Source organism: Panthera tigris, chromosome D3 (assembly GCF_018350195.1).
Source record: "Panthera tigris isolate Pti1 chromosome D3, P.tigris_Pti1_mat1.1, whole genome shotgun sequence".
In the NCBI taxonomy this organism is placed as follows: Eukaryota; Metazoa; Chordata; class Mammalia; order Carnivora; family Felidae; genus Panthera; species Panthera tigris.
Window position 1 is genome coordinate 76,548,020 of NC_056671.1, and position 21,861 is coordinate 76,569,880.

The 21,861-nt window shown below is 50.1% G+C and overlaps 1 protein-coding gene across 4 annotated transcripts in view; it reads left to right on the forward strand.

The window, feature by feature from the left end:
• NEDD4L (NEDD4 like E3 ubiquitin protein ligase) overlaps positions 1-21,861 on the forward strand; it is a 341,173-nt gene that overhangs the window by 312,908 nt on the left and 6,404 nt on the right. For all 4 annotated transcript variants that reach the window (XM_042962037.1, XM_007080469.3, XM_015536836.2 and 1 more), the window contains 8 exons: positions 1,461-1,531; positions 3,495-3,590; positions 10,769-10,842; positions 13,212-13,272; positions 14,485-14,544; positions 15,995-16,102; positions 17,350-17,446; positions 18,261-18,333. In XM_042962037.1, coding sequence (XP_042817971.1) covers positions 1,461-1,531; positions 3,495-3,590; positions 10,769-10,842; positions 13,212-13,272; positions 14,485-14,544; positions 15,995-16,102; positions 17,350-17,446; positions 18,261-18,333 — 640 coding nt within the window. The remainder of the gene's footprint in view (positions 1-1,460; positions 1,532-3,494; positions 3,591-10,768; positions 10,843-13,211; positions 13,273-14,484; positions 14,545-15,994; positions 16,103-17,349; positions 17,447-18,260; positions 18,334-21,861) is intronic.

Here is a 21,861-nt window from a genome sequence, read left to right on the forward strand (position 1 = left end):
TTCCTTTAATATATTTTTGCTGGTAATTGCTAGATGATTTTGATCCTCTCGCTTCAGATTTTATTTTTGGTTGGGAAAAGAGAGTTTTTTTTCTGATTGGAAGGAACCTGCAGTCATTATTTATGTATATGTAAAATATATGAACATATATGTGGTATGCATAAATATATTTTCATTTGCAACCTTGGAGTCATGCTATAGATTATTTCCCCCTTCTGAGAGGTCAGTTGAGTTACCTTCTGCCAAGTGAGAAGACATGCTTGGTTGCTGCAGGGAAATATAGAAAGTGGAAGATACCAGCCTGACCTCAGTGAACTTCTACTCTGTGTGTGTTTTGGGGGTGGGGGGACCAGAAGAGTCAAGGCACTAGCAGACAGAACGGGGAGCAGTCCAAGGAGAAGGTGGCCTGGCTTGGAGGGTCAGGGAGTGTTTACCAGGCTGTGGTCACACAGCCTCGATGGTGGCGTAGGATTTAAGTGTTTAGAAGCTAGGATCACTTTGGAGCCAAGGCTCAGTGGAGGGAGTAGCGGGAACAAGTCAGGGAGTGGAGGAGACTGCGGCTAAAGGGACAACCTAGTACTTCAGGAATTAAGAGCCAGAGCGCCCACGGGGTGGGGGTGGGGGTGGAGGGGTGATGCTCAGAACGTCAGTGCCCCTGTGGGCAGAGCATGTGCACCCTGCAGGTCAGCCCACGACACCCTTGTGTGGGTTTCCAGCAGGAGTCGGAACCTGCAGCAGAGGCCGGTGGCAGATCAGATGGGCCAGCGGGTCGGGGTGGAGGGGGCGAAGGGGGGCCCCGCGTGAGCTAGTCGGTGATGCCGTCTTGTCCTTGGGCAAGGCGAGTTGGGGTCCCTGTGGGACACACGAGTGGTGGGGGAGCCTTGCTGTCATCACCTTAGACCTTCATCCCCCGTCCCCTGGAAGACTGCACAGCCTCTGAGTGGTCTCCCTCTTTTCCGCTTGCCCCCTTCCCGGTTTTCTCCCGATTACTGCCAAAGCAGTTGAAGATGAAATCTTCGGCTGGCTTTTTCCTGGCCGCTGGGTCCACCCAGGCAGCAGCCTGACTCTCCAGCACCCCCTGCCGGCTGTGCTTGCCATTCCCTTCTGGGGCCTGCCCTCCCCAGGATGCCCTGCGCCAGCCCAGGCGCACCCCTGGCTAGTCTCAGTCCCGGCCCCGCCCCTTCCGGTGCTCTGTGGTCCTCCCGTTCCTGTGCCTTGTTTGCTCTGCAGGCTCCTGCTTGGCCTTAAGGAAGCCCTTTTCCTCTCCCGGGAGCCTTTTGACCCCTCCCTGCTGTACCATCTCTACTGGTGTAACTGCCCCCCTTCCTGAGCCCCGCCTCCCCCCAGGCCAGGCCCCGCCTCTCATTCAACCTGAGGGCAAGTTTATCTTGGACTTCACGCTCTGATGCACAGCAGTATCAAAGCTTTGGAGCTAACCCACGGTTTTCCACACATTGTAGGTTTCTTCATTAGACCATTTTACAAAATGATGCTGGGAAAGCAGATAACCCTGAATGACATGGAATCTGTGGTGAGTAAATACAGATCACTCCCAGGGGCCACCGCGCCTTCGAGAACTGTAGCTGAGACCATGTTGCAGTAGCAGGGATGTTTTGTGGGTGTTGCCATTCAGTGGGAACGGGGAGCGTTCTTGACTTATTCAGAAAGTTCATTGATCTCCCTAATTTTTCTGATAAGTAAACTCTTGTTCACATTTCCTGTAACCGTGGTGCTTGAGGTGGGTAGACCCATGTCTCAGCTCCCTCGCTCACCCGGAACTGGTTTGACCGAATTAAATCCCAAGGTCGTCTGGGGGCCTCACTGCAGCTCTTGCTTTCCATCGAAAATTGCTACTGTGGATGTTTAGAGATTCATCCGCTGTCCCTTTGTTTTCTGGTCTCAAAAAATGGCAAGGGGATGGGGCAAAAAGTAGATGAAGGGAAGAACATTTACTGTCACCCCCGATGTGGAAGTGACCGACGGAGGAGAGGGGAAGAAGCCACTTAGACAATGATGGGACAAGGCACTGTATCTAGGCCGACCATTTTAGGGTTTGAAAGGCTTTTCTGCAAAAACAAAAGTGACACTCTTCTCCTAACATACCTTTTGCTTCTGTTTTTCTTCACATTTACCTGCACCTGCACCCCCAGCTCCAAGGGTGTGGGAGTTTGCCAGGGTGCGGCACACTCACGGGGGCCATGAGGAGGCTCTGTCCATTTGGGACATTTGCAGCTCTGCCCTCACGTTCTGTCACTGGATCAGAAAGCATCTGCAAGCCCTTGGCCTTGCTGTGGGGGGTGGTGACCGTGTCTCTTCCATAGCTAGGCGTACGAGCCACGTTCTTCTTACCTACCAGCGGGAGTTGCTGTTCTCATCAATCTCTGGGTGAACGGAGAGGCTGATCCGGCCGTGCACTTACACCCCCTCAGCTGGTTTTTCCGTGGGCGAGTTGCTAGACCTATCCGCAGTACCAGCCCCACATTTCTTTTCAGCTTTTACCTTAACTTGTGCACTGTGCTTTTATTATGGTATGATGTGGAGGCAAGGAATATAGAGATTTCTTTCAGAGTCTAAATTTTATCCCACTGGTTGACAGTTGGGGCACACATTCTCCGAGTCTGTCCTGTCCTTCCCCAGCAGCTTCTGGGCCTGCCCCAGAGAGAGGAATCCAAGCCCTTGGGTCTTGTGTTCTGGCTTTGACACCGGAGCAGCCTTCCTGTTTGCTTATAGGACTTGCAGAGAGCACAGCAAAAGCACAGGAATGGGTGTTGAGCCATCGGTGTTTAAGTAGAACATTCTCTGTCTTTCCTATTTTCCTCTGATGTTTTTACCCTTAAAAGATAGGAAGTATGTGATGGGTATCGAGGAGGGCACCTGTTGGGATGAGCACGGGGTGTTGTATGGAAACCAATTTGACAATAAATTTCATAATAAAAAAAAAAAAAGATAGGAAGTATATTGGAGCGCCTGAGTGGCTCAGTTGGTCAAGCTGCAGACTCTTGATTTCAGCTCAGGTCATGATCTCACAATTTGTGAAATCGAGCCCCACATAGGGCTCCGTGCTAACAGTGCACAGGCACAGAGCCTGCTTTTGATTCTCTCCCTCCCTCTCTCTCTGCCCCTCCCTCTCTTGCACTTCCTCTCTCTCTAAATAAATAAATGCAAAAAAAAAAAAGGTAGGAAGTATATTGCTCTCTACATGTTCAACTTTATGATCTTATTTTTGCCAACCCAGAGCGGGTTGCTTTGTCTGTGCTTTACAGAGGACAGGGTTCAACTGCAGTCCCCTGTTACTACCAAAACGTTTGTTTGTTTGTTTGTTTGTATTTTAAAATGAAGGGAAGAGGAGGTTTGGAGCAGGGCAGGAAACATGCTAGCGACTAATAGAATTCTTGAGCATTCTGAATGGATTCATTTTAGAAGGACTTAATCATTTCAAGAAGTCAAATGCATTGGTATTTGGGGAGAACTTAATTTCTCTGTCATTTCCATAGGATAGTGAATATTACAACTCTTTGAAATGGATCTTGGAAAATGATCCCACTGAACTGGACCTCATGTTCTGTATCGATGAAGAAAATTTTGGACAGGTAGGTGCTGGCATCCCCAGGAATCCCTCTTTGATTCTCAGGGTCTTGGCTTCTTCACAGAAGGGCTGTGACAGGACTCCTTCACTAGACCATTGAGGCCACCTCGGAGAGCTTCAGATATTAGTTAATTAAGCACCTCTGTATATCAGTACCTCCTTGTCCTTCCAGGAAGCTAAGTCCCAAATCCTGCCTGTTCTGTCTTCCAGTAAAGTTAGAGATTGATTCTGAGGCCTCTGGGGCATGAAGCACACCTTCTCACCTAAAGCAAATCTGAACGTGAATGTTTGGGTCTTGGTTTTAGAATTTTAAGTACTTCAGAAAAATAGTGTGTTTACTTAGTGGTGTAAGTACATGACCAGGATAGCTGATGTCTGGGGGGCCTTGGGGTGGTCTCTCTGCCTAACGGTTCTGCCGTCGTGGTGAAATTTGTCTGCTGGGGCTCAGCAGGCTCAGGTTTTTCTAACATTCCCATCTTGCTTTGCACCCACATGGTCATTAGGCTGAATTAATCATAAAGGTCAATTTCAAAGCTACAGGTGCCTCCTTGGAACCTTCAGTTTCATCTTAAAGTTCCATAGGATGTGTTTGTCTTAAACCTGAAACATTTGATTGATTTGTCCCTGGTGATAACAGTGCTTTTAGGGAGGTTTTCTCAATAGTATTATCCGACCCTGGTAGCTGTCATTTCACAAAAGCCCAGAGATCGTAACTCGTCTCCCAGACCAGATCTACATGACCCTGAAATTCATGAGACGTGGAGCCCGTCTGAAGGATGGTCAGATAGAAAATGAAATTGATTTCCCTTACTGCTCCAGAGGTTATTAAAAGTATACTCTGCTCTCAAAAAAATGCCTCTGGCTTTATACATTGCTGTGCTCAGTTTTATAGGTGAAGCTAGGAGATCAGGTCCCTGCCCTCTTGGGTTCACAGCCTTAGAGAGCAAATACAATCCTGTAATTCTTCCACTTAAAAATTCTTTGTTGACCATCTTGTGACCTTCAGTCTAAATTAAAACCTTTTTTTTTTTTTTTTTAAAGCATAGCTTGTGACCCAGTGCTGCCCACCTTTAGCCTTGTCTTTTGATCCCTCTGTCTGCTCACCTTGGCAACCATTGTGTGCCTGTAACCCTGTCCCCAGAGATGCTTCCGAGCCTGATCGCTGTCTGTGCGCCGCCGTCCCCCTTCCTGCACATTCTCACCCCCCTCTCTGCTGTAACTCTTCTCAGCGGGTCCCCTGATCGTTACCCACCTACTGTGTCCTGTGAGCCGACCTCAACCTGACGTCATCTTGGTATTTCCAGTGCTCAGCATGCAGCGGAGGTCTCCTAAATGCTAACCAAGCAGATGAATGAATAGCACTAACCTAGTTTTCTTTAGTTTCTTTCTTTCTTTTCTCTTCTTTAGTTAATAATGTTATCAGTAACAGAAACTCCAAGTGTGAGAAAACAGAAGAAATTGCTATGACTTCATTTTTTAAGCGGGACCTATTTAAGGGTCTTAACTGCCAATTTTCAAAGGGTAAACACGTGGATCATCATCCTGGAACTGTCTTCCTTTCGTTTTTAACACATGAAGGAAGGAGTAGAAATAAGGAACCCAGAAAGACTTAATCTTGTGTGTCGACTGAAAAAAAAATTACATCCACTTATAGAAAACCATATGACTAACTTAAATAACACAGTTCAGAAGACATTCGTTATGCCAGAGTTAGAAAGAGATGCACTGGGAAAGCTTCCTTGGTTACAGTAAATTGGAACTGTTTCCACCTAATAAACAAAAACCAAGCACAAGACGTTTGGATTTTTAAGTAGTCTTCTAATAAACGTTCTGATTATCATTATAGTTCATATCAATTATTCATTAAAAACAATTCTCAGACCTCCTCTGAGGTGGTAGATTCTTCTGACTTTAGGACTGCATCAGGTGGAGTAACACAGTAATGAAAACAGACTCACAAGATGAGAGGGAGAAAGATCAGGTGCCCTATTTGTTGAACGACTGCCTTCCCCTTTCAGAGTGCTAACCTGATTAACGGGGAACTCGTGTTCCCTATTTTGCATTCTGGGAAGAAATTTAGAGGGAATTGAGCAGCCACGTACTGGTCGCATCCCTCATTTCCAGTCCCTCCCCTAGCCCTGTTCATTCCAACTCCGAAATACTTCTCAGATCCGTCTGTCCTCCCTTCCCATCACCCCAACACCCACGTCTAAGCTACCGTCTCGTCTCGTAGACTCCTAGCTGGGCTTTTCTCTCCAGCGTGGCCTCCTATAATGGCAGACTGGTCTTTTTGGGATGGACCAATCGTCGTGTCATTCCTCTGCCAGAAAGATAAAGATCCAGCTCTTTGATTGGCCCCGAGAGGGTCCTGCGTGGCCTTGCCCCATTTTCTCTGTCTTCAGATGGCATTTTGCATCACAGAGCTGTCCCTCATGCTCTCTGGGTCTGGTCTCCTTGGACTTCTTGAGCACACCAGGTCCCTTCTCGCCTCAGGACCTTTGCTCATGGTGTTGCATCTTTTGGGAACATACAGCCTCCTACCTGCAGCTCAAACCTCCCTTCCTCAAGGGAACCGACCCTGACCCCCGGCCATAATTCTTCAGAGTATGTCCCTGTCTCCCTGTGGCAAGTAGCACAGATGTCTGTGCGTTTATCTGTGTGATTCGGTGGCGGCATTGAGTGCAGCCTGGTGGCAGCACTGGGTGTACATTTTGCTCACCACTGTGTACTCGCCCGCGCAGCGTCTGGTGCTGAGCGGATGCTCCAAACAGTGACTGAACCAGCATGGGCCTCCACCAACGTGCAAGCCTCTCCCCTCTCCCGGCCCTCTGCAAAACTGGGCACCACTCGTCGCCATTTATTGGAACCCAAGAGGAAGCTCGTGCCTCCCTTGTGCCAAAACACAATACTCTCTTCAACGGCGAGAAGTTACCACCCAAGCGGAGTGCACACGCGGCGGGCCGTCCTCGGTGCCATTCGCTGTGTTTTCCTTCCACAACTGGAAACATCGGGCCGCAAAGCTGGGTGGCAGCCGTCGTTTCATGGAAAGAAACTGCAGCTGCTGTCGTTACACCCTGGCTGGCGAGAATTTGGAGCCGCTGGTTTCTGGGGCCTCCTATGAATGTTGCCACTGAACAAATTTCAGTTCTTGGGCCGTCCTCCTGTGCCAAGCAGGAAGAATAAACCATGCACTTCTGCACAAGGTGCACCCATACCCCGCAGGAGAGGTCACTTTTTCAGAGCTGCAATGAGTAGCAATTCTTCATCGCCTGCTCAGCAAATTAGCATCTGATCCAGTGGTTTTGCAGAGGCGCTGGAAGGGTGGACTCTTAACAAAGCCGTGCAGGACGGAGGGGAGCAGAATGGGCAGCAGCCCGCAGGAAAATTCTTCGGGGCCAGACATACGTTAGGTGTACATTCTCAACTGAAGGGATAACACCCCGGAGGGGGTAAAATCTAGTTCTTAGAGAACAAGAGAGTCTCAGCCATTACAATGGTTTGTGGCCCTGCTCCCAAAAGGCCACACAGTATATACCAGAGGTATACTGTGAATCTGTTTATTAAGATTTAATGGGAAGAAAGGGGCAGGGAGGGGGTCTCAAGGGGCTCTTCAGGGGTCGAGCATGAAAAAAGGCTGAGAAAGTAGTCAAGAGCACATTTAGTCCCTGCCCTCCTGGAGCCACCGTGTCTGAACTTACTGTGAAGTGGGGGGAGCTCCGGGAACAGAGCAGCTCAAGACGCTGGTTAGACGTGTATGGGCAGAGATGGAGGCTGGCCCGAGAAATCTCCGGGCAGAGGGTCAGGCAGGTGCCACCCCCGGGGTGTGGGCTTTGCAGTCAGATGAACTTAGGCTTGACCCTGGCTCTCTCCACTTCCTGTGGAGTCCCCCCGCTCGGTGAGAAAATGAAGGTGATGGCACGTGCCTCTTTGGCACAGTTTAGTGATAGCCCCTGTGGCGAGCCTAACGCTGTGCCTGGACCACAGGAAGCCAACTGCGTCTGGCCCTTGGAAGCCGGTTTAAAAAGTGGAATGGTAACAGCAGCCCCTACTACCCACTAAAGTGCTGTCTGTGAGGAGCTCAAGCAGGACGGAGATTGAACACCGAAAGCCTGGGCTCGGACACCGATTGCCAGGCTCTGGGAGCAAGACCCAAAAACCACCCTCAGTGCCTCCCAGAGACACCCGCCCTCAGAATCGACCACAAGAGGCTCCTGGGTGGCTCCATCGGTTGAGCATCTGACTCTGGCTCAGGTTGTAATCTCATGGTTCATGGGTTCAAACCCCACGTTGGGCTCTATGCTGACAGCTCAGAGCATGGAGCCTACTTTGAATTCTGCGTGTTTATCTCTCTCCCCCTCTCCACCTCTCTCTCTCCTTCCTTCCCTCACTTCCCCCCAAAAAAATAAAGTAAAAAAATTAAAAAGAATTCACCACGAAACCAGACAGCTGCCCACAGATTCACTGCTTGCTTGACCTCCTTACTTAGCACAGACAGCATGATCCCTCTCTTTTTTTCCCTTTGCACAACAATTATATTCATGTATCTGATTATAAAACAGTAATTTAAGTAGTAAACCGTTACAATAACTATATATAAAAATCACCCATAGTTCCTCTCACCTGGAGAAGGTTCATGATTAAAATTTTGATGGGGCGCCTGGGTGGCGCAGTCGGTTAAGCGTCCGACTTCAGCCAGGTCACGATCTCACAGTCCGTGAGTTCGAGCCCCGCGTCAGGCTCTGGGCTGATGGCTCAGAGCCTGGAGCCTGTTTCCGATTCTGTGTCTCCCTCTCTCTCTGTCCCTCCCCCGTTCATGCTCTGCCTCTCTCTGTCCCAAAAATAAATAAACGTTGAAAAAAAAAAAATTTAAAAAAAAAAAATTTTTTGATGTTCTTCCAGAATTATTCTTTGTAAGCACATGCCCACAAGGTTTTTTATTTTTACACAATGGGATTGTACGATGCATATATACACTTTGAATATATCCCAGATACCTTTCCATGTCAGGAGATGTCGATGTGTTCCATTAAAGTGGCTACACCGAATTCCATTTCCTAGACCGTGCATTTTTTTACCAGGCCCCATCGCTAGGCGTGCAGGCTATTTCATTATTTTGCTACACAGGCAGCATAATGATCATAATCTTGGGAGTATGCATCTTGTACATTTGACCAGTTTTTTCCCCGTGGTATAAATTCTAAAAGTATTATGACAGGGAATGCTGTGCCCATTAAAATTGATGCCTGTTGCTAAATGATCTTCCCAAAAGGTTGAAGTAATTAGACTCCCACCGGCAGAGTGGGGAAGAACTGTTTCTCTCCAGTCAGCCCTGCTGGCTGGCTGCTCTTTTTCCTCACTACGTGTTCCTCTTGGAGGCCCCAGAGGTGTTTTTCTCCTCTTCATGCCCCGTTCTCTCTCCCTGTGGTTGATCTTCTCATTCTAGGACTCTCTGGAAACTGCAGCCCCCGGAAAAAATTCTACCTTAGTGTTGCTGAACTGTGCGTGAGACCTCTCAGTCCCAAGAACTGGGCTTGGATGTATTGACTTGCTTGGTGTGAATGTGATGGGGAGACTCCGTCACTGAAAGGGAACAGCAGTGCAGTCTTTCAGGAGGAATAAATGGAGAAAAGAAAAGCCATCGGGGGCTTATTACAAAATACAGCAGGATAAATGAATACGGTCCACAGACCTCTAGAGAGCGGTCAAAGAACTGAAAAGGTTGTCTTCTAAGAAACGTGCCCATCTCAACCCCACGCGTAACCGTCCACCATCCTCGAGGATTGCCGTGGCACTTACGGGACAGGGGAAGACAACTGCAGGGAGAACCAGGGAGACAGGACCACGGCCGTGGAGAAGGGGAAAGTGGGAAGTAAGGAAGAGCTTGAAGAAAACTTAAAACTTCAGTAACAATTAAAATCCACATCGCGGACAATAAAGAGCTGAAGTAACATCGTAGAAAATGGAGTTCAGTCATGTGATAGAGGCACCAGATCCCTCCCTGAAGAAAGAGAAGTAGAAAAGAGAGGAAAATGGATGACCAACGTGCTTGGACTGAAAAAGCTATCTCATCATGACCAAGAGCAGTAATCAAGTGCATAATCCAGAGGACAAGGTCTGAGTTTCGGGGCCAGAGAGGCTCAGTCTGTCCCTGGGTGTGTGTGGCCTGGAGGTGAGGCCTCACTGATGGGGGACCTCCGCCAAAGCAGAAGATTTCATTACAGATTGCAATCTATCCCTTGTGATGGATGTGACCTGGAAACTTAACTCTGGAAAACCATTTCCGCAGGCTTGGCTCATTCTCAGAAATAGCCAGTTATGCATGGGGGTGGGGGGGGGGGGAAGGCAGAAAGGGATCCCAGCAAAACATCAACGTAGCTGTCGTTGAATATGGGACTTGGGGGTGGTATTTTTTTTCCTCCCCCCCCACCTAAAATTTTTATAAGAGTAAGCATTGTATTTATAAAATAGTAAGTCCCCTCCTCCCTTGGTTTCTGCTAATTAGTGCTTTATACGCCATGATGTTGAGTTAGGGCCGGCATGAAGTGCAGAAAAGGCCACGCTTGCTTTCAGCCTCTTTGCCCTTAAAATCCTGGGTGGCCCTGCGGGAGGGAGCCTGCCCGGACAGTGGATGAGGATGTGTCTGGATGCACACAGAAGGCCAAGGCCTCTCAGAACAGCAGGGAAATCTATCCCTCAGCCTTGCTTCTGAAGCTGCTTTTATTTTTTTAAGGCCCTGTGCTTTGCCTTTTTGAAAGAAACTCCGTGCATCTTTTCTTACGATTATAAAATCGAATTCTCTGAAACAAAGTGCATTCGAACTTGGATCTCTGTAGTCTTGATAAGCGTACCCTGTCATTTCTGTTAAATGTAATTAATTAATTTCTTGATAAACGAATGATAGCAGATGAAAAAATGTTGCTCTTCTCCATTGTTGGTCATGTACGAGAACAATTAAAACTCATAAATAACCGCAAAATAATTCACCTTTGATGATAACATCTTTAAATGTGTAACATCTCAACGATATAAAAGCCTCATTAGATAATCTCTTGTACACGGAGCCCATTTGCTGGGAAATGTTTCCGAATGAATTTTGCTTATCTTCTTTTATAGTAAGACGTTATTAGTAATGTGCAGAATAATTTCACGATGGTGATCGTTGTCTTATCTTTGCAATTACAGACCTATCAAGTGGATCTGAAGCCCAATGGGTCAGAAATAATGGTAACAAATGAAAACAAAAGGGAATATATTGAGTACGTATACATATATTTACAGTCTCTTCTTTTTATTAAATTGAATGGCATATTTGGTTCGTGTCCCTTGCCAAAACAGCTCATGCGTGTCGGGGACATACTTTTCAACAATATGAGTTCCTTTCTGGCTTGGGCTAACGGGAAGTCAAATTATAGGGTGGAAAGTTTGACTTGTATCATGACTTCAGTGAGCTGCCTTGTATAAAGGAGCCACAAAAGGAGAAAAAAGTATACGGTATTGAGTAATACAGCAGACACGCCATGGGAGTACGTGGGTATGTGGTCTAAAATTGAGATTTGCAGTGATGAACCGTAGTGTCAACAGCCAGTGGGGTAAAATTAGGAACAACCAGAAATAAAATATTGCATCTCTCTCGACCTCATTTCCATAATAAAAATGTAAGAACATAGTTAAAATGGGTAGGAAAATTCATATGTGCAAACATAATGAATTGTTTCTGATAGCTATAATTTTCTTAACCTAATCTCAGCCTCAGTTGGTGGCACACCGTGTTTAGTCCTTTGGAAATCCAACTGTTAAGTCATCCTAGGGCATTTCTGCCCGTCAGAAGGCCTTTGTCTGTTGGGCACGTTACATTTCCCTCTTTGGTACATGTGTCTGCCTCTGGCACACAAGTCCGGGATCCTCCTTGCTGGCCCCAGAGCAGGGAAGAGGGTCAGTGCAGCCGACCGGTGTTTGGTTCCCGGGTCCTAGTTTCTGGTTCTTGCCGGTTGCAGCCGGTGGCCTGAGCCCCGTACCTGCATTCAGGACTCCATTACGTCAAGCCGGTTCCCTCCTCTCTTCTCAGCGTAAATGTCGGTCAGAGGACTTGAACTTGGAGAATTTGGTCAAGAGTCTTGACATCTTTTAGCGTCCTCTACAAAGAAAAACCTGTCCTTCCTAATTAGCAAGAAACGGAGAGTGTCAGAGCCTCTGCCTAGAGACCCTGACAGACCATGCACTGTTAAGTAGCAGACTTCTCCCCTCACAAGCTAAAAGCTTGCTGCGCTTAATTTAAAAAAACAAACAAACAAACTAGAAGTAAGATACTCCGGTCCTTACCTGTTCACATTAATTGGCACACTTATTCCGAACTCGAACAGTCTCAGGCAGGGTGACACCTTGGCGGATGCCATTGTCTTCATTTGAAGGTACAGGCTTTGAATGGGTTTTTTAAAACACTGCCCTGAAGGGGATTGGGGTCAGATGTCTGAGGGTGTGGACATTGTCATGCATGTTGTACATCATCCTTTGCAGTTCTTTTTAAGTTTCAAATTTGGTGGGAAAAGACAAGATGGTTAAAATCTCCACCTGCCCCCTGACACATGGGTTCCCCCAGTGCACGAAGGCTCTCGGGTTGATGCGTACAGCAGGTGCGGGGAAGCCTGATGTGGCCAAGCAGTGGCTGTGTAGTGGGGCTGGGCCTCGACGGCCCAGGGTTGCCAGGGTACCATCTGGTAGGGGAGAGCCTTTCCGATAAGGTCCTCATGCTATTTCCAGGACTTGAGCCGGAATCTAAAGTGGATTCACCTAACAGTAAATTCTGCTGTGCACTAAACATTGTCACAGAGAAGATGGTTTCAGTGGATTTCTGTTATTTAAGGAGGTCTTATCATTAAGCCTCCAAATTTTGGTATTAAAGGGTTAGTGTAAATCATTTTGCTGGTAAGTTATGTGTCGTTGAAAACCAGTACACTGGCTAGCGCTTCCAGAATGAACTGTCTCACGAGATATGTTGTACTGAGTACTCCTTTTAAAAACATAACGTACATGTTGGGGCGCCTGGGTGACCCAGTCGGTTAAGCTTCCGGCTTTGGCTCAGGTCATGATCTCGAGGTTCGTGAGTTCGAGTCCCACGTCGGGCCCTGTGCTGACAGTGCGGAGCCTGTGTGGGATTCCCTCTCTCTCTCTGCCCCCGCTCACTTGCATGCGCACGCACACGCTCTCTCTCCCTCTCTTAAAAAAATAAAATGAAAATATATGTACATGCTTATGTATACGTGGATGTGTGTATATGTGAGTTCACGTGTGTATACGTGTACCATGCGCATATACATCCATACTCCACAGCCTTTTTTATCCCTCTTCTCCACATAGTCGCATTTATACGCAGCTTTGTTAAACTAAGGCTTGGTTGGAGGGAATAAATTCCTTTTGAAATGCTCAGGCTTTAGGTTTCCCACCCATGTTCCAGTCACCCTTGAAAGAACGAATGCATCAACTGTGCCACAGCTCTAGACCCTCCCGTTTGCCCCCCATCAAAAGTGGGGTTTCTCCACTTTCCCCTCCCCCTCTGAGAAGGTGTGAAGAAACGAATGTGTGCCCGTGGTGACAAGGGTGGATGCAAATTGTCCCATTTCTCCTGCAGCTTAGTCATCCAGTGGAGGTTTGTGAACAGGGTCCAGAAGCAAATGAACGCCTTCTTGGAGGTAAGTCTTGGGCCGCCAATCCTCGCCTGAGAGAGGATGTCTCTCCTCCGTGGGGTGGCGCGGGGGCACTGTTTGCACACCGCAAGATGGTGAGGGAGTGGGGATGCGCGGCAGAAAGGTCAGGCCTGCGCGGCTCACCCCGTGGGCCACCCTTTCTTTTCACGGATGTTCTCCTGTTACGCTCCCGCCTGAATTCCTCACAGACTTCCACCCAGGCACACGTAAAACACCTCTGCTTAGGCTGGGTTTCTATCTTAACACCGAGCCGTCTTGGGCCAGCGTTCACCCTGTTAGAGGGTGAAGCAGACACTCCTCAGATCCAAATCCGTGATGTCAGCGGTGCTCCCGAGCCCCTAGCGGAGGGTGGGGGGGATTCATCGTTTTTTTAAAAAAAATGGTTCACTTGGACCAAAAGCGAAATTCCTTTTGAAGCCTTGATAGCAGCTTTAGTAAAGAGAACACGAGAACACCCCCCAGGTGCACACCAAACCAGTGCGGAGTCCTTAGGCGATGCCCTCCTTGGCTTGCCCCAGCTCGGTCACCCACAGCAGCAAGTAGAGCCCTAGGCCACTCACAAAATTCAGGGACTTGCGGCATGAAAGGGTGAGTTAGACGTACAAGAGGACAGCGAGTTTCATGCTTTCTTTACGTCAGAGACCCGGGAGGCAGGTTCCTGGCCCTGCCCCAAGGGATCCCACTTCCAGGAACCAGGTGCTGCCCACAAGACCCAGCGGCAGGGAGCAGGCCGCTCTGGAGCCCTCCAGGGGTCGGTGCGAACCGGGAGCCAGAGCTGAGTCTCTGTGCTCCTCTCTCCTGTCCCGGATCACATCACCTCCTCTCGTATCGCCTCTCTGTGCCTTCCGTACCTTGTTGTGAAACACGTTCTCTCGCACATCTGTGGCTCGGGTGTTTCAGGACACATTGACTCATCGCTCTGTCATAGATGGCTTCCGGAATTCGCCTGCCTCCAGTAACCCATATTTTCCAAGGGTTTCTGAGATTACTCAAATATCCGAACCCTCTAGGTCCTCCTGCTTTTCAAGACGTTTCTATTGTGACTGTGCTGTTCGTGTCGGAACTACAGTCACCGGATACTATCGCTGACACATAAATCACCAGCGAAGAATATGTTTTTCCTGGCTGCTTCGTTTTTTCTGTGAAATTTGTCTCTTTCAAGGAAAAAGGTGTTGACGGTGATTTTTTTTCTTTCAGGGATTCACAGAACTGCTTCCTATTGATTTGATTAAAATTTTCGATGAAAATGAGCTGGAGGTTTGTGTTTTAAACGTTTTCTGTAAAGTAGGTATTTTTAAAGTGGTCCTCACTACCTCACCAATGAGATGTTATTTCCTGGTCCGCAAGGTCTTAGGGAGTGAGCTTAGATGGATTGCACTATATGTCTCTCACGGGGTGTGCTTGTCGACCTTAGAGGAGAGAGTAGCAGAAGCAGTCCCTTGTCGGTTCCTCATCCGGGAGAGGGCAGTTCTGGGACACACGGGACAAGTAGAGGCCTGCTGAGCTGAGTTGGGTTCGTGGCCAGGTGCACAGGGTAAGGAGAATTGCTGTCGAGAGAGTCAAGGTTGAGACGGCCCGTTGGCTGGGCCTCCCGCCCACACAGGGGTAGCTGAACCGGGCCTTGGCCAGGACGCGAGCACCAGGGGCTGTGGAACAGTGTCTCTGTGGACGTGACGTGGTGCACATTGAGTAAGGGAGAACTTTGGGAGACACCAAGGCAGTAGCAGGAGGCCATTGGTACAGGATTGTTTCAGTTTCTTCGTGTTGACCTAGGTGAGAACTAACAATTTGAAAAGTACCAGGAATCTCTCACCCTTCGTTCTGCCCAGAGCAATAAAAGGAGGAAGACTGTGTCCACTGAGACGCTGTCCCCCGTCTGTCCAGGCCACCACATCCAGCGAAGCATTTCTCCTAGACTAGCCTTCTGTTCTTTTATCTTGAAATAGAAACTTCAAGGCCGATGATGTTGAGTCATATGTTGTAATCCCCTCATTTAGTAGGTGGGGAAACTGAGGCAGGGAGCAATTCATGACCTCCCATGTTTACCCAACAAGGTTTGGGCACGGTCACGCCTAGGATCCATTCTCAGGCGTCTGGTTTAGCTCTCCTTCCGTTTTTCTTTGGTGCCTCTGCAGGAGCGTCGTGTGTTCCTGTGCCCAGGGATCCTTCCTGCTGGGGGGGTCGGGTAGTAAGACGAGCCCTAAGCCCCGGTCACTGCCCCGGTCACTACATTAGGACAGGTCCGCATGCACACAGCTCTGGTCAGCAAGCCGACTGAGCGGGGCTCTGGCTGCCGTAAAGCACTAGTCCTCCTGTGGGTTGGGAGACATTTCAGATATGGAGACACATAACCTCTCGGAAGGGAAGACGGCTGGAGTAATGAGCAGCTGTAAACGGAGCCCGAGAAAATCTGAACACCCAGCTCAGATTAGAGGGGTGGGCAAGAGACAGACACGGAGTGGCATTTGCACCGTGAGTGGCTGTGGCCTGAACACACGTTAGAACTGGGTCCCCCTCCTTGCCCGCGCTGCCTCTTACCTGAGGTGGAGGAGAATGTTGTCCCCGTCACCTGTTTTTAAGAGCTCCTGGCATACCGTACTGCTTTACCCATGACAAAGTGCTGGTGTTGAGAAAAGGCCATTCCTCCGTGGGTGATTTCTTGGGCCTTCACATGCGCCCGTTCACATCTGGTCCTTCTCTCTCCTAGTTGCTGATGTGCGGCCTTGGCGACGTGGACGTGAACGACTGGAGACAACATTCTATCTATAAGAATGGCTATTGCCCAAACCACCCTGTCATTCAGTGGTTCTGGAAGGTAAGGCCGTGGCTGCTGGGGCGGTCCCTCTCCCCAGCCTGGCTTGGGCCTGAGGGCTCTGTGCTGCCTTCCCGTGGTCCTGCTTCTGCAACCCAAGACTCTGTTGGCACTTGGGCCACTGGGGGGAGAAAGCAGCCCTTCCTGCTGTGTTTCCATCACTCTGGTGAGCAGTTATCCTGCACACGGTCCATCCTTATCAAAGTACTTTGTCCTTCCTTGACCGCCTGACTGAAGCGGCTTTATGTGAGGAACCCACTGAGTACAATGAAGTCGGTAATTGGGTTCGAGAGTCAGAACTGGTCCACCAAAGTATAAATGAGAATGGGAAGCTTCTCGGGGCAAAGCATGCTTTGAGATTGTGTCAAGATGCCATTTTTGGTTAAAAAATCATTTTCCCCTTTCTTGGTTAATTCCAACAAATATTTTGATATTTTATATCCTTCAGTCAAGGATGCAAATGAAATTTGATGTACTATCTTAGGGCCAACGTTTGCTTTTTCTTTAGCTGAGGAGAGAAGCGAAATAGGAGTGAGTTAAGTCCAGGCAAGAGACCATAAACTGCCTTCTAAAGAACAGTTTCAGGGGGGGAAAGCTTGTTTATTTACTTCCAGAAATAAGAAATCCCAAAACTTGTTTTAATTTCATGATCCCTGGGATCATGACCTGAGCCTAAACCAGACTCGTGACCTGAGTCAGACGCTCAACCAACTGAAGAGAGAGAAAAATTTAAAAGCAGGATCTTCAAAGCCCAGTCCGCCTGTCTACACAATTCTTGTCATAATTCAGATGCGTAGCATACCCGGGTTTTTCTAGAGGCCTGACCTGGCCTCTGCTGTCCTTTCTTTTTCTAAAATGTTACCTTTAGAGGATCTGTCTGGGTCTGAAATCTCCCCTCCTAACCTGGCCTCCTGATGTTGGCGCTTCTCGAACACTGGGGGTGTATGATCGGCCCGCGGGGGTGCTGGCACGCCTCACCCACGGAAGCGTGAGCTCCGTGCCACCAAAGAGTTTGCTTTGTATTTCATTTATTTTGACCTGTCGGCAGAAGAAGAAAGAGACGTCGCGATCTCTCGTTCTCTGAGATCACACAGGCGGTACTCTGGGGCCCATAAAAAACAGACTCTGTTTTCAGTCAGCGGTCTCGGTCTTACGCTGCAGTATTTATGACTGCGTCTGGCCTGTCTGGGTTACCGCAGCCCAGGCCGGGTGCCCCACGCAGTGTAACGACCTTCTGCCTCCGTTCCCAGGCCGTGCTGCTCATGGACGCGGAGAAGCGGATCCGGCTACTGCAGTTTGTCACGGGGACGTCGCGAGTACCCATGAATGGGTTCGCCGAACTTTATGGTGAGCGGGGCACCGATGGGTTCAGTTCTCCTCCTGTGACTTTGCAGCCAGGCTTCCGCGGCGGCCCCGCACGGCTCTGCCTCCCAGAATGTGTCACCCGTAGGTCCCGTCAAAGGACTCGTGGGGAGAGGGCTTTGGGTTTAGTACAGAAAAAAGTTGGTCTGTCTGTGTTGTTTTTTTTTTTTTAAGCTTATTTTGAGAGAGAGACTGAGCATGAAAGTGGGGGGGGGGGGGCAGAGAGAGAGAGAGAATGAGAATCCCAAGTAGGCTCCATGCCATCAGTGCAGGGCTCGATTCCATGACTGAGATCATGACCTGAGCCAAAAATCAAGTGTCAGACGCTCAACTGAGCCACCCAGGCGCCCCGTTTTTCTCTCTCTCTCGTTTCGTATTTTGGTGTATCTTGAAGGACTGCTTACCTCCAGGAGACAGAATCCCTTGGAGCTTACTATATAGATGTTAGGAAATCACTCTTTCTGCTATGCTTTAAGGTTGGAGTTCACCGCCCCCCCGCCCCCCCCAATGCCTTAAGTGTAAGCTTTCCGGGCTCCGCTGAAAGGCTGCAGCCGGCTGCACTGGGGCTTGCTGTGAAACTTGGTGCCCCTCCATTCTGAAGGAGGTGCAGGGTCTGTGCGAGTCTGTGCAGGCCCCTGTATCTCCCGACAGCAGGGCTTCAGTGCTGCCCGGAGCCAGGACGGTGTTTCCGTCTCCTGCACGACGCTCGCCCACCTCCTTCCCTTTCCTTCAGGCCCCACCTCAGCTCTGCTCTCCCACCTTGAGCACGCTTAGCATTTATTTCTCTTTTTTCGCCTAGGTTCCAATGGTCCTCAGCTGTTTACAATAGAGCAATGGGGGAGTCCTGAAAAACTGCCCAGAGCTCACACGTGGTGAGTGACAAAAACACCCAGTTGTCCACACATCGTGTTTGAAACGCTTAGGTGGGGCTGATGCAGGGCTGGAGGTTACAGAGTGCCGTGTTGCCTGTCCACGGATAGCGGACAAAGTGTAGATTCTAGAATAATGGCTGGTAAAGCTCAAACCATGGTCTGAACGGACCCGGTGTGTTTGGCTCATAAAGGGTTAACTGCTCCCCACCGGGGGGGGGGGGGGGGGCGGGTTTCCTCCTCCAATCCCCACCCCCCTGCGGGTACCTCTGTCCCCAGGCCCCACCCCCCATGCTGGGGGGGCGTTCCTTCTCCAATCCCCACCCCCCAAGCTGGTGGGCGTCGCCCCCAGACCCCATCCTTCCTCAGTACTCCAGAAGTACGGATCGCACCTTGCACCGTGTAGTCACCGTACAAGGTCATGGCTGTTCTCAGACCCCATTGACAGACTGGGTTTTTACTGCAACCTGAAGATGGTTTTTATTCCCAGAACTTGGGCTAAAATTCCCTGGAGAAACACTGTTTTAGAAGACCTCTCATGACCATCCGTACCTCGTAAGGCTCTGGAATTGAGCAACAGCACGACGGTGGCTGGAGGGCCGGAGAGGTCTGACAGAGGCCCGCGTCCCCCGGGGGTGGGAGCGAGGCAGCAGCCCTCAGCCTCCAGGATGCGGGGGCCGGGAGGAGGGGACCCCGCCGTCTCCGAAGGCTCCCCTAAACCCTCGGCACAAGAATGACACTTAGCAGCTCTCAGGGCGCTCTTGCTAAGCCAGGCGCGACGTTCCCGGCGTCGGCTTCGCCCACAGACTTCCGTGTCTTGCTCTTAGGAAGCGGGTGGAGGTGGCCCCTCTGGAAACGGTGGGCCGCACAGCCCTGCTCTCCTCACCAGCAGGGGGCCTTCCAGAGCCAGGGGCTGCAGGGCGCCCGGGAATGCTTATCGTGGGGAAACGCCCCCCTGCCCTCTACGTGCCCGCTAGGCGGCAATTCTCCTGAAAGCGCGTTTGCGGAAAATTGGCCGAGGGAGGTCGTTCGATTCCCTTGCCTTTGCTGGAGAGAAAGCCTCCCCGCTTATACCAGTCATGGGGCTCTGAATGCAGTGAACATGGTCCTTGCCCATCCGACGCTCGGAAGCAGGCTGACTCCACCTAAAGCGGTGGCTCTCCGAAGCGGTGATTGCCGTGATCCTCTGCCTTTATTCTCGAGGGAGAATGCATTGGTGGTTTGGAGCTTGGATTCCAAACAGTGTCCGAGCCCAGTGTAGTTTTCTGGGTTATGATAGCCTGCATCTGGAAGGCAGGCAGCATTGCGCTGAGCCCCGGGACCACTGGGGTTGATGCAGAACTCCCCAGCTCACGGGCTGGTAAAGCTAGGTGGGAGTAAGGGCTGAACTACCGGCACAGCCGTCTTGTGTGGGCCAGGCACTGGTGAGTCTCGGTGGCGGCCTCGCGGGACGCCGGCATCCCCATCAGCGGCCAGGACGCTTGCCCCAGGGTCACACAGCTCACAGACTCCCAGAGCACAGGATTGGAACTCAGCTCCGCCAGAATCGGGATCTGCACACTAACCACGGCATTAGATCTGCTGCCTTTATTGCTGCAGTTCGCTTTCTTTGGAGACTCTCTGAAGAGAACCAAATACTCGAGCGTCCGGCCTGTGTCCCTCCGTGACCCTGTGGACAGACGTCTTTACTGTTGACCTTTTCTTCCGTTTCCGAGTCCGTGTGCTTGGATCACATCTGAAACATGGTGCTGCCCAGAGACGATCTCCGAACTCAGTGGTTCCCGGCATCGGCTGCACATTGGAACCTCTTAGAAGTTTTCAGAAAATCTGATGCCGGGGTCCTGCCCCCAGAGATTTAGACATAGTTGGTTTGGGGCGTAGCCTGAGCTGTGGGGTTTTCAGAACTCCCCGGGAGCCCCTGGCACACAGAGTGTAAAACCCCTGCCCTTCCCTAGGGAGGACGGAGGTCTGCCCACGGGAGGGAAGCAGCCCAGTGGGCTCTTAGCGGAGCCTCTTTGCTCCTGTGTGGGTCCCAGAAATCAAGTGACAGGCGTCGGCCTGCTGATGCTCAGACTCCCACCCGGTGAAGAAGAGGGCAGGCTGCAGGCAGCACCGGCGGGCAGGGGTGGGCCTGTTTCTCTGGGTGGCTCTGCTCCCAGCCTGGCCCCCAGACTGCACTTGGCCGGCTGCCCACGGCAGCAGTGCCACCGTCCAGTTTAGCTATAGATAGGTCTGATTTCGTCCAGGTTTTGTGAAAATGTTAAATCGACCATTAAGCTTCAGAATAAAAACCCGATTTACCCGGAGAGCTCATAAACCTCTCAGATGAAATGACTGAAAGGGCTTCATTTCACTGTCCCATCAAAGATCACTGCTTGGATATTTATACTTTTCAAAGACTCACAGACCCACCCACTCTTTGGAGACTAAAAATGACCTCAGGCAGCCCACACGTCTTCCACATGAGGAAGCGGGTCCCACCGAGAATATGGAGGCCACTCAGCTGGCCAGTGGCAGGTCAGAGCCAGCCAGGCTCCTGGCTCATCAGACACTTACCAGGCACTTACTGTGTTCCAGGCATTGTCCTGAGCACGTTAGATGCGTTAACTCCTATGACCATCACGATAATTGGAAGCAACGGTCATACACAACAGAAAGATGGTCACAGATCCTCGAGAATGCATCACTAGGCCCCGTAGGGATCACAGGCCCCGGACTGTGTAAGACCAACTGCGGGTCAGACTAAAGTCAGCTTCTGTGACAGGCTGGGGTTTGGGGTGGTTTTTTTTTTTCATTTTTTAAAAAATATGTATTTATTTTTGAGAGGGAGACAGAGTGTGAGCAGGGGAGGGGCAGCGAGAGAGGGAGGCACAGAATCCGAAAGAGGTTCAGTCTCCGAGCTGTCAGCACAGAGCCCGACACGGGGCCCAAACCCACGAACCGTGAGGTCATGACCTGAGCTGAAGTCAGACACTTAACCAACCGACGGATCCACCCGGGCGCCTCTGTGACAGGCTGTTTCTAAATGCAGTCTGCAAACGTGGAGCTCTGTGGTGACAGCTGGGAAGGTAACGTTTGAGACCATTATCAAACCGAAAACCCTTTTGGACTTAGTCTTCAGGATTCCTGGGTTTCTGAGAAGTCCAGTTTGAGAAGCCTCGTGTTGTCCTCTGCTGTAACTTTGGCGTTTAGCGACTTAAAAGTCTGAGTGCTCGGTGGGTCTTGTGAAACATGTTAAGGGTCTCTAAAGGGCCCACCGTGGATGTGTGTCCGCTTCTACTGGCTGCTGATAACTGTTTGTTTTTGAAACATAAGGACTCGTGCTGTTCATGTTTGGAATCATAGGTCAGTGCCAGGAGGGAGTTTTCAATGCTGGGGCGGCACAGCGGTCTGAGCCAGGTGTTGGAGCCAGCCTGGGGCACAGTCCTGGTTTTCCCACTTACTGCGTGACCTTGGGCAAGTTACCTAACCTCTCTGTGCCTCCGTTCCTCTTTTCTAGAATAGGGGTGATTGCTAGCATTCACTGAGGTA